This window comes from Ceratina calcarata, unplaced genomic scaffold (assembly GCF_001652005.2).
Source record: "Ceratina calcarata isolate Rehan_Ccalc_2016 unplaced genomic scaffold, ASM165200v1 scaffold340, whole genome shotgun sequence".
Lineage (NCBI taxonomy): Eukaryota > Metazoa > Arthropoda > Insecta > Hymenoptera > Apidae > Ceratina > Ceratina calcarata.
In genome coordinates this window covers 7,663-19,093 of record NW_017156829.1, presented here as the reverse complement: position 1 = coordinate 19,093, position 11,431 = coordinate 7,663, and the positions used below count along the sequence as shown (strand labels likewise).

The 11,431-nt window shown below is 36.0% G+C and overlaps 3 protein-coding genes and 1 long non-coding RNA gene across 7 annotated transcripts in view; 2 read left to right on the top strand and 2 right to left on the bottom strand.

Annotated features, from left to right (window-relative positions):
• Window positions 1-2,706, top strand: part of LOC108625092 (malonyl-CoA decarboxylase, mitochondrial) — a 5,446-nt gene extending 2,740 nt beyond the window's left edge. Inside the window, exons 2-11 of the mRNA XM_018024835.2 lie at window positions 113-253; window positions 322-462; window positions 524-676; window positions 757-910; window positions 977-1,116; window positions 1,174-1,309; window positions 1,374-1,586; window positions 1,661-1,766; window positions 1,852-2,031; window positions 2,590-2,706. Coding sequence (XP_017880324.1) covers window positions 113-253; window positions 322-462; window positions 524-676; window positions 757-910; window positions 977-1,116; window positions 1,174-1,309; window positions 1,374-1,586; window positions 1,661-1,766; window positions 1,852-1,969 — 1,302 coding nt within the window. The 3' untranslated portion in view covers window positions 1,970-2,031; window positions 2,590-2,706. The remainder of the gene's footprint in view (window positions 1-112; window positions 254-321; window positions 463-523; window positions 677-756; window positions 911-976; window positions 1,117-1,173; window positions 1,310-1,373; window positions 1,587-1,660; window positions 1,767-1,851; window positions 2,032-2,589) is intronic.
• The window catches only part of LOC108625094 (uncharacterized), an 11,873-nt gene extending 5,484 nt beyond the window's left edge, over window positions 1-6,389 (bottom strand). Inside the window, exons 1-9 of the mRNA XM_018024836.2 lie at window positions 5,457-6,389; window positions 4,992-5,045; window positions 4,834-4,896; window positions 4,267-4,746; window positions 3,885-4,105; window positions 3,572-3,814; window positions 3,225-3,486; window positions 3,049-3,156; window positions 2,791-2,966 (exon numbers count right to left, since the gene is read on the bottom strand). Coding sequence (XP_017880325.2) covers window positions 2,791-2,966; window positions 3,049-3,156; window positions 3,225-3,486; window positions 3,572-3,814; window positions 3,885-4,105; window positions 4,267-4,592 — 1,336 coding nt within the window. The 5' untranslated portion in view covers window positions 4,593-4,746; window positions 4,834-4,896; window positions 4,992-5,045; window positions 5,457-6,389. The remainder of the gene's footprint in view (window positions 1-2,790; window positions 2,967-3,048; window positions 3,157-3,224; window positions 3,487-3,571; window positions 3,815-3,884; window positions 4,106-4,266; window positions 4,747-4,833; window positions 4,897-4,991; window positions 5,046-5,456) is intronic.
• Window positions 4,382-5,101, top strand: LOC113464350 (uncharacterized). Its single transcript, XR_003389193.1, has 2 exons — window positions 4,382-4,473; window positions 4,847-5,101. It is a non-coding gene; the product is annotated as an uncharacterized LOC113464350 (long non-coding RNA).
• A 100-nt stretch (window positions 6,390-6,489) lies between the features above and the next one.
• Window positions 6,490-10,559, bottom strand: mio (GATOR complex protein mio). 4 transcript variants are annotated; one of them, XM_026813600.1, is made up of 16 exons: window positions 10,531-10,559; window positions 10,296-10,367; window positions 10,045-10,215; window positions 9,776-9,973; window positions 9,417-9,716; window positions 9,104-9,331; window positions 8,874-9,035; window positions 8,614-8,795; window positions 8,422-8,555; window positions 8,241-8,354; window positions 7,810-8,173; window positions 7,600-7,738; window positions 7,389-7,527; window positions 7,123-7,330; window positions 6,843-7,054; window positions 6,490-6,766 (listed from the first exon to the last, which is right to left on the bottom strand). In XM_026813600.1, exons 3-16 carry the CDS (start codon window positions 10,163-10,165, stop codon window positions 6,673-6,675), a joined length of 2,595 nt encoding a protein of 864 aa, XP_026669401.1. In that variant the 5' UTR covers window positions 10,166-10,215; window positions 10,296-10,367; window positions 10,531-10,559; the 3' UTR covers window positions 6,490-6,672. The 4 variants fall into 4 exon arrangements, with proteins under 4 accessions (XP_026669401.1, XP_017880295.1, XP_017880294.1 ...); XM_018024806.2 differs by having other exon boundaries at window positions 10,501-10,544; XM_018024805.2 differs by having other exon boundaries at window positions 10,454-10,541.
• Window positions 10,560-11,431: the final 872 nt, after the last annotated feature.

Sequence of the window (11,431 nt, the reverse complement as noted above, 5' to 3'; positions counted from 1 at the left end):
TTATGCATAATCGCCATCACTAAATTTAACCGGTGATTATATATATTAACCGGTAATTTATATATAATTAACATAACAAATATGTTATAAAGTGACAATGATCTTATTTCAGAATAAAGCTCTTACTTTATGTGTCAAGTATCATAAGAGTACTAAAAAGAACAAACAACAAATCTTGTGTACGTTAGCTTCTAAATATGCTGTTCAACACGAGGCTGTATGTGGCATAGCAGAGAAATTAGTTTCCACTGAGGTCTGTATCAACTTTTGCATCTAAACAACAGACTTAACGTAAGAATTATATTTATGATTCAATTTCAGTCAGATAATGAAAGACGAATGGTTTCTTACGAACGAAACTTAAGAAATGTTCTCACACCGGATTATCACTGGCTGTTTACAATAATTGGAAGACTCGAGAACGGCGTCAAATTCCTCGTTGATTTACGAACAGATATCTTAGTAAGTGCATAAAGCGATTTAAAAATCATTATTTTTATGTAATTTATGTTTATCCTTCTAGGAATTACTGGTAGAGATTAAGGACCCGGATGAAACTGTAGCGATACAGCAATTAAACATTACTTTGCGAGATCTATTACTACTTTGGTTCTCAGTAGGATTTTTACATTTAGAGAGATTAACGTGGCAGTCCTCGTGTGATATTTTACAAAAGGTATTTGTAATCACATTTAGAAAATAATATTAAATACTGTAGATATTTCCTCTGTATTATTATTGTTAAAAAATGGTAAGATTTCCGATTACGAAGCAATACATCCCATAAAAAACTGGCTAGATTTGAAGCAACGAGTTGGGCCATATAGAAGGTGTTACATTTTCACGCATCCGTCTATGCCACGAGAACCTCTTGTGGTATTGCACACGGCATTATGTGATATTATACCAGGTACGTCATTTTGTAAAGTATTTAATACGAGGTATAACAATTAATAATTAATAATTGTCAATGTAGATAGTGTAAAGGGAATAGAAGAAGCAAAGGTGAGAATCCTTGGTGGGCCAAGGAAAGAGGTAACGTTCTTGGAGGAAGACAAGGATAAAATAAAGACTGCGATATGTTATTCGATAACTTCCACCCAAAAGGGATTACAGGTAAATGGCAATGCGTAATGTGTAAAATGAAGGAAGCGACTACTTTGCTTTTTCTAGGGTATCGAACTTGGTAATTACCTGATTAAAAGAGTAGCGAAGGAAATATTATCTGAATTTCCTATGATATGCGAACTATCCACCCTGTCCCCAATACCGAATTTCCGAACTTGGCTTCTAGAAAAACTGAAACAAGGTGATTACAACAAAATAAAATTATTCAACTAATTAACGCAAATAATTGACAATAAATCTTGCAGACGTAAATACTATATTCACGAATGAAGAAGGTAATTATATACGAAGCGTTCTAAAAGAACCAGATCTCGTTTCGGCATTGAAAAAAATTTTTAATAATTCTTTATGGACACGTGACATTGAAATATGTGAGGCCTTAAAAAAGCCTTTGATTCGAGCATGTGCTTGGTATTTGTATAGGGAAAAGAGACGAAACTACGCTTTAAATACCGTCGGTGAGTCACTGTGAATGAATTGTTGATTAAGTATGGTACGAGAGACGATCTTACCAGTTTCTTTTTAAACACAGCAAATTTTCATCTTCGGAACGGCGCAGTTATGTGGAGAATAAATTGGCTGGCGGATCCTTCACCACGCGGTGTCGCAAATAGTTGCGGATTGATGGTGAACTATAGGTAATCTAATCATTTAATTAGAACATTCATTTAATTTTTTATTTAAAATACTTAGCGTGTAATAATTAAACGTCTGTCATTACAGATACTATCTAAACGATTGTGAAAAGCACAGCCAAAATTACATTGAAAATCATTTCGTAAAGGCCACTGAAGATGTTATTTCTCTTGCCATGCAACACGAAGAATTATGTATAAAATAAAATGGAATAAGTGATAAAATAATCTTCAAACAAATTTCTTATGGGACGTATACATTTGAATGGTAAGATCTAACGTTGGTACAAACCAGAAATGGAATTGAGTCATACAAATACAAAATTCATTGTGTAATTAATATTTATTAGAGAGATCCGTGTTAAAAACAATTTGAACAAGTTTAAAACCTTATAAGTCACAGTCTAGAAAGCGGTCTATACCATACTACCTCGCCCTCATTTCCTTCCCGAATATATTAAACATTCTTTTCCACCTAAAAAAGATTTTTTACATTATTGATATTTCGTAAATTTTAACAAATAATAAAAATAAATTAACTCGCATGACATTTAACGAAACGAAGTTTATGAAAATATGTCACTTTTAGTTGTCAACTTCCTGCCACTTTATTATTTACACTGCAAAAATCGTAATTATCGTTAAAATGTAATACACTGTATTCTACATCTAGTAACTACTTAAAGTGCTAGGTATCAAAATCATCATGCCAATATAGACTCATTTCCATTTCTAACTGAATCAACAATTAAAGAACTTCGTGTCTGTACTCTTCAAATTTTATGTTTTTATTAAAGATTATTAAATTTGTTCATTTATACAATAGCTGTTTCCTGTCCAGCTGAAAGACAGTACAATTGTCTGCAAGCAGATCTGTAACAAATCACAGATTTCTAATTCAGAAGAAATATATATGAACTGCGTCTCAGATCTACAGAAAAAATCGGGGATTGAAATGATTATACTTCCGTAGATACCTGTAGTCAAGGCTGGGTTTGGTGAAAGTTTGTGGGAAGATGAGGTCTACTTTCTAGTTTCGTATAATCCAAATGAAATTCTTTTGCTACTTTTCTCCAACTTTGCGCATCGAAATAATAATAAGTACCACGTTCGTATGTTGATGTTTTTTCTACAAGTCCCAATCCTGGCGCTTGCGTTATCCAAACTTTCTCCTCCGTGTGATATCGCCATTCTCTACTGTACCTTCGTAATTCAATCAGAATGCACACGTATTAATGAAAGCCGATTAAACCTGTAAGAGAATCTTAACGTAATAAATACTTACAACTCCGCTGCCGCCGCTAACTGCAATACATCTCCAACATTTGTATAAAACATATAAAATAGTAGATCATCCTTGTATCGATTTAATTTAACCGGCGCTAACTTGTCTCTAAAGTAGAAATATAAATTTAATTGCTGCAATGAAGTTTATCCGTATTCAGTGTAAGAGAAAAATACCTGATTGTAGCATTGATAAGGTACTCCGGCGGTACGTGAAAATCGATATCTTGAGGTCGGCATGGAGTTTCTGCCCAGGGCCCGCCGAAATTTTGATAAAGACTTTCCGGCGAATTAAGGTTTAATCCTAAAGCAGTCAAATCTTGACCTAACGCCAGAGACACTAGATTCGGATCTGTTTCAGCTGCCCTAATAAATGTCAGTAGCCCGACTATTCCAAACTGATCCTTTACCATACTAGCTGGTATATTAGTCACCTTGCCTGAAAAATATATATGTTACACACCAGGTACAAATCGTGTAATTCATTATGCTAGTTACGAGAAATAAAGTAAAATAATTGATACCATCAGGAGATGTTTGTATGCCCTTTTTCGATGACTGAGACTTCTCAGATCCAGGCGCTCTGTTCGCCTGTAACACGTCTTGTCCGATTTCAGGACCGAGACCAACAGGTATATTTTTGTCTCCAGAAACACTGCCGCCCGGTGACGGGCCTTCTCTGTTTTGCGTTCCTGGTAATGCCGGGAAGTCTTCAGAACTCATTGTGAATTCACTCGATTCAGACGTTGGCTGTTTTACCATTCCAACTGAAATAATCATTGATGATTATATATTACGTACTACGCGTGGCGATAGTTTTACTACGTCAATACTAACCGTACGGTTGCTTCCCAGGCATAGGACTAGGTTGTGGCATAGAATCACCTTGTCCCCTGTTTGTCAACGAAGGAAATTCAGACAAATCCAACAATGGAGGAGTACTTGTGTCTCCACCTCCTCCACTGCCAAAAACAGAGTGAAAGTTATTGATTTGAGATCCGTAATTACGACTTTGAGGTATTCCAAAAGTGCCCATGCTACCCATTGGATTCGAGGTTCTACAAATGTATATCAACATGTTCATTTCTCCTCTCTCACGTCTTACCGACGTGTACATGACACATATAAGAGATAGCACTAACAATAACTGATAATACTAATGATGACACTGACAATTTTAAGTTCGTCTAACTACTTAGATAATGGAATAGGAACTGACCCAAGAGCAGGCATCGTACGTCTATCTGTAAAAGCCCTCTGTCCGAACAGTCCTCTGCTGCCCATAGGGGAGAGCTGTTGTTGTTGAGGTTGATGACTGTTCTGTCCACCTCCTGCTCCCGATGCTCCAGGGTATACGTTAGTAACTACTACCGCAGAATTAGCTGAACTGGAAGTGCTTGCGGATGAGCCTGAGAACATGCCCGAGGTAGGTGTAACATGACCCATAAGGGTCGACGAATTTAAGCCCCCCCCACCACCCGTGCGCGATGTAAGGCTTGCGTTCGCAATACTGCGTGGTGGCTGCTCAAAGTTCAGGTTGGCCATAGCCCGATGGCTCCACTACAAAGTACCTGCTAGGGCAACACACACTTTTTATGTCCGATTACCACGATCACTTGGTTTCTATCGTATCACTTGTAAGTCGTTCAATTGTATATAACTGAGGAAAATCCATGACAATAACTCCCCTAGTAGCAACCTGCAATGACATAGTAAAACATTTGTGATACCATCGAGAAACATGATTCTCGTTTTTAAGTTTTAATTGTATTTGTTTAACGTTTACCTCTTTATCACAGCACCACGGCAATGGTCATATCAAACACGAAGACAGGAAATGAGAATGGACCTATTGGCAAGCAAAAGAATTTATTTTTGTGAAGGTGCACTCTGAGAATCACTTCGTACAATTTTACAAGTGTGTCTTACAGTTAATTCACTTACACATAGCTAAATTATACATTGTATTACATCGTGGCATCGATTTTTATTCAGACACTGAAATGATGTTGTACAGTTTGGAAATAAATTATCCTTCAAACAAGTATAAATAATACTCTTAAACTTATAAAACTTTATCTACTTACTAGAAACTAAAACATAAGGAATTTTGAATAACATAATCGTGTACTATATAAAATTAATCAGAACTCTCTGTCATGAGTATTGTGGATGATGCTCTAGAATCTACTTAGCTGCTAGGACATTCATATTTTACAAAATACTTATAAATTAATCTAACTATTACTTTCCATTACTTATATACTTTCACATAAGTCAGTAAACAATGGAAAATGACCACCATACTGGGCTCTACTATTAAACAACTTGTTACTTCAAAAAAATGACAATGTAATAACATAACAAAAATAGTTAAGTAATTATTCGGTCAATGAAGACCGTTAGTACCTTAAAATTACAGCCATAGTCACGTTGCACGAGAGACTAACAATTCTCGAATAATATATTGAACGTGTCGATGATTTTGACATTGTAAGTAAAGATAGAAATCAGAAACGGGCACAAAGAAAATCAAAGGTTATAACGTCTACGTAAGAAAAATACTGAGGGAAAAAATAGCAGAAGTTTGTTTACCTATATTATCGAATCCGTCGTTAAGTCAATGGACGAAAAAATCCATTGAATTCATAATAAACAAAGTAAATCAGCGTAAAAAAACACAAAAACGTCGATGTTGATTCGGGAATGAGTATGAGCGGAGAGAAAACGCGTCCCTCTCTGTACAAACAGTGGCTGGTATACAAGGAAAAGATTTTCACGTGAAACGTTTCAAAAATGATCGAACTCTTTTACGCGCGTTACAATATTCTTAACAAATAAGTGTCTGTTTTCTCGCACAGTTTCACAAACTTAAACAATACTAGAGACACGAATCTCTGCCATTGTAACCATTTCTACCGTGTCCTTCAAATTGGATACTGAAACGATCATGCACGGAAATAAAACGCGGAAACGATCCACGAAACGTTCTTAGAATAATCTGCGTTTAATTATCCTGTAAAAAACTGGTCGAACGTTCCTCAATATGTCTCGATACGCGGATTCATTTAAATCCTGAACATGACTACCGAACTGTTTCTCATAGTCTTTGGAACACGAAGCTTTTAAAAAGTAATTACCACCTTTTAATGTAATCGTGGGAGGAACGTGAATTTGCTAATGCGCAGTTACGTTCGAGGAATATCTTAATCGTTCATTTCGAGATTCGTAACATTTATCGTTGGGGAACTTTAATGAAGTGCATAAGGCGAACAATCTCGAATATCTTACGTGCACACATGCGCACACGCACACACACGCTCACGCGTGCGGCATTCTCGCACAAATCCGTGGAGATTAATATAAACAAAAAACATATGATAAACTCATTTATATTATTTTTCGAAATGTAAAGGTTTGATTAATTTTCAATAGGAATGCATTTATTTTCTCATACATCCTTCATTGTAAATTATTTTTTATAACAAAATTAAATAACATCTTGCGGATAAAATATGCAAGTATAATCGTTTCTCTTTTTCCGTTCATGCCGTATCCAAAACACATAAAATTGAATCCTAAGACTATAAGGGACATTGTAAATATATTATTAAATCTACTGTACCTAACTCTTTAGTATACCTACTGCTATTTTACATGATGCGTCTAAAGAAAAGCATCTGCACGTACACGAAGTTACTGGACACTCTGAATGTTGCCTGTTAAATCATAATTAAATTATTCATATCACACACGATGTACTGTTAACGTGGATATAATGTTCAGATGTATTACCGAAACCAGTGCGTAATATGATCAGCATGACCACCGTGTCTACACGTTTGACACCATGTAAACCAGTTGCTGAATTCTGTTAATTTATTATCACATTCTTCGCTTCTGCTAACACCGGACGTCGTCATTTGCAACCCACTCACTGTCCCCATATGCATTAAACAAATCGCACATCGCGATAACGGTTTTCTGCAATTCGGACACGAGGACATCTAAAATTGAAAACTTAGATCGATACTCGAAAAATATTATGTAATCAACTATTCGAATAAAAGCACACCTTCAATTTATTTGGTGTACTTCCCAGCCTACCAAAGGGTCCCCTCGCTCTACTCAAACCCTGCATAAACGCAGATATACTCTTGCCACAGAAATTACAAGAAACATATATTTGTTGCGGGGGTTTCTCGTTCGTCGATGCCCGCATGGCGATGTCGAAATGGGCTCTCTGTGTCCACATTTTCCATGCGTTTAAAAGGTTTCTGTAACTTTATTTTAATTCATCAAGTTTCGCATACAGTATCTTTTCACAAGCATCCTTTTTACCTAGTAATCCACACTTGAACTTGATTCTCTTGAAGTAACTTTGGAGTAAATGCTCTAATAGCTATTAAACTGCAGCTTTGAACATCGCCAGTAATTTCTAAATATCGGTTTAATAATTGTATGCCTTCTAAACTGGCCCCTAGAATGCAATATAAAGAAGCTGGTAATGAGATCCATTATAATCCTAATATTTTATAAAAGTAGTACGAACCTGTTAAAAGAAAACCAGCTAAATTTCCCTCATCCGTTAATTTTTGAGTTAATTTTTTTAAATATTCGCTTAACTTGCTGTCTGATAAGAACATAAGCGCAAATGCCACTCTGTCCTCGACAGCCATGCCACTTTCATTCTGAAATTATCTATCTATTACGTATGGTATAAATATTTAATTAGACAATAAAATGATTAGCGTATGTTTACCAAAACGTTCTCATAAGAATCGTCTGCTGTTAGAAAAGCAAACGTTGCTCTTAAATAAGGATCCGAGAGCTGCGATCTGCATTTTAAACAGGACTCTCTCCACATACTATTCCTGTCTTCAGAAAATCCAGACAAAGCCATAGCGACGATATTTAAATTTGTAGACAACGACATTTTACTAGCTCCTCGATTTAAAATTTCTATAGCTTGCCGCAGACATAAGTTAAATACCGCTATCGCTGCCGCTCTCGGGTACGCTCCTTCCCTTTCTAATCTTTCTAAGAATAAATTATCATAAAGAGTATTGGCATCCTTATCAAATCTCCAACCGCACAACAGCAGTCCCTTATCTCTATCGGGAGACCTGAAACGTAACGTTATCGTAAATTTTACAAATTTTAATACATTTTCATGCGCGATATGTTTCATACCTATAAATTTTTGCCGTGTAATTAGATCCTATATCCGACCAGAGACGATGAGAAAGCTCCGATTTTAGGAAGCCGTTATTAGATCCTTGCTGGCCATCCAATTTTAGAACTGTTCTGTGTAACGTGAACACGTCTTGTTTTTTGAATTTTTAAATATACAATTAAAAGATCATTAATTTACCTGACACCCGGATGCTTACTGTCCGAGCTTGGTATGGTCTCATCCTCCACCAAGTAGCGACTTAAGTATAACCATTGCCATAAATTTTTAAGAGTATCGTTTTCGGCCAGATCTCCGTTCTGAGCCAATTCTGGCTAGAAGTATAAATGAAAGCTTTACACGATACAAATTGCGAAAATTCCCTCAACTTACAAGCAATCCGTATTCCGAAGACGCGCGACTTTTCGTTAGAATGGAAATATCATCTATAGCTTTATAAATATTATCGTTACTGCATATATATTTGAACGATTTGGATGCGTGATTCCAAGCGAGATGAGATCGCGTCGACCAGTTTACCGTAATTCTTTCGCAAACCGTGTAATCCGTAAGACCTTTAAAAGTACCAAACGGTATTAAAAAATGTTGTCCAATTATATCTATAATTAAATATAAATATATTATAATCGAACCTTGCTGAGATACTGCCAACAATCTGTTCACGTGCGTTGGGTGCCACGAAAAACTTACAGGACTATGCCAAGGTGGTGCAACCGTCCTTTCTAATGCTCCGGGTTCTGTGTCTTCGCCTCCTCCGATTCCACAGTGTTGAATATCATATAAATGCAGCGTAACTTTGCAAAGAGGTAACGTTAGCGATCGACTGAACTTACAATTAAATAAAGCGAAAATAAAAATCTACCTGAATCTTTTTGTAAAGCTCCTAACAAATTATGCCTAGTCGGACACCACAACACTTTCGTAATCTGTCTGTTTTGTGATAACGTTAGAACAGGTTTCTCAAAGCATCTTGTATCCCAAATTGCTATTTGATTATCGATACTTGAAACCAAATGATAATTATTGTGAGGATTCACGGATACGTTGTAAACCGCTTTAGTTACCGCGGTATTAACTACCTTTGCAGAATCTGATAGAAAATTCGACGTATACATATATACATATAACAGAGCACGAATTAAATCAAACGAGTAACGAAACAGTTTTAATAGTACCTCTGAAGTCAATGATTTTTAATTGTTTGTTATTAATCCCAGCGACCATACATTTTTGTTCGTGCCTGAACCAAGCAATGGAATGTGCAGTTTCGGATGCGCCGACTTCTGCAACTGGCCTCACACAATCTGTCTGTACTGCATTGTGATGATGCACCCTTTCGGAATTTTGTACACCTTTATTTATATCCCATAGCAAAATTGAATGATCTTTGCTATGCTTGTCCAATCCAGATACAATTAGGTTTGTGTCTATATAATTCCAAGCGACTGTGTTACATTGTCTCGCATGCTTAGGTACTGTAATAAAAAACAATTGTGATCAAATGTATACGTGATCATTAATTAAAATAATTTACCTAGCTCTTTTCCATTGAGACCTTGAGAATCAAAGATCGTCGCCCCAAACGTAGTTAATACAACTTTGCCATTTGCTTGACCTACTGCTAATAAAATATCTGGTTCTAATTGTGGATATATATCTATGCATTTAACATAGTGATGATTGGTGTTTGTTGCAAGCAGATGAGCTACAGTGCAATCAGAAATCTTAGTATCTGCAATAAAATAATAAGCTGCTAAATTAGAATAAACCAGAATTTATTAATTCAAAGGAAAATCTACTCACATAACTGTCTATTATTGTCCTTAGTTTGCATTATTTCGTATAAACATATTTCTGTGCCCCATGTTATAAATTTATTAGCATGAACTGGGGACCATTGTACGTCAAGCTTGATGGTGCTCATTTTGTTAAAGTTTATTAATCAAAATGAAAGGAATTATTCTAGGCTCTTGCCTAAAACAATAAGAACACCGTGTTATATGATACTGCAACATTTCCTTATTTTTTGTTCTAAAAGAATTACATCAACATACTTGTTTATTAAACATTTTTATCCAATGATATCCTGTCATCCATTTTTTCTGTCGGTTTTCGAATTATCGAGGCTGAAAGTAAATTCGCTGTTTAGTGACGCTGCTAACTCTTGGCTATTTTTACGACGTTGATAAATAATTATTAATTATGTGTAAACCTTAGAAGGAATCTTAGAATTTCTAAAATAAATACAACAATACATACAACCGAGATGCATACATCCCGGATACCTACCACCACCTACCACCACCACTTACTACTGCCCTTCCACCACTTGGACATGTTACACCATCTAATGGCAAATAGTAGGAGCCAGGGATCTCGTTTGCTTCCGTACACGGCTCGCTTCCCCTGTTTTTCGCCCGTTTTTCGATCCCCACTACTATTCTCCTCACGCGCCTTCGCGAAGCTCTCCGCACCGCCACCTGCATAACATTTCGTCCTAGTGATTTCTGAATTTGAATCGGACGAAATGAATTATTATGAAGAGCGAAAGTAAATGTAATGAATATAATTTATATGCATGTATATATTTGAAAAGCATAAATGTATGAGAAATAATGTATGCTTTTCGTGTTTGTAAATTTCAAATTGAATCTATTCGGGAGAGGTAAATAATAAAAGAAATGTAATTTTATTTGTTTAAAAATATATTTATTCGTCATCAGTGTTTGTAGTGTCAGTGTCATCTGTTTCATCTTGTACAATTATATTTCCTATCTCCGCAGGAATTGCTTTCCTCTTATACATGTTATTATTAAATAATTTTAACATGTCCGTTGTTACAATATAATCCATACATGTTTTTTTGTTACTTTTTAAATATAATTTGGTTCTTGTTATTGCCGCGATAGTTTCTGGGTTCAAACGATTTCTATCTAAACTTTGTACGTGAAAACAAATTGGACGTGAAAGTGTTTACGCCTGGAATCCAAACTCAAATGATTCAGCGCCGCGTTCGTCTACGTCACACTTGGCTTGGCGCTACTATCAACGTTGCCAACTTGACGAAATGTATAGCCAAAATAAGCCTACAAATCTTGAAAATCACTGCATACCCCCACCAACTATTGGTCCCCACCATGGTCGCGTCGTCCCCACTTTCCGGCATGTACGGAAGCAAACGAGATCCCTG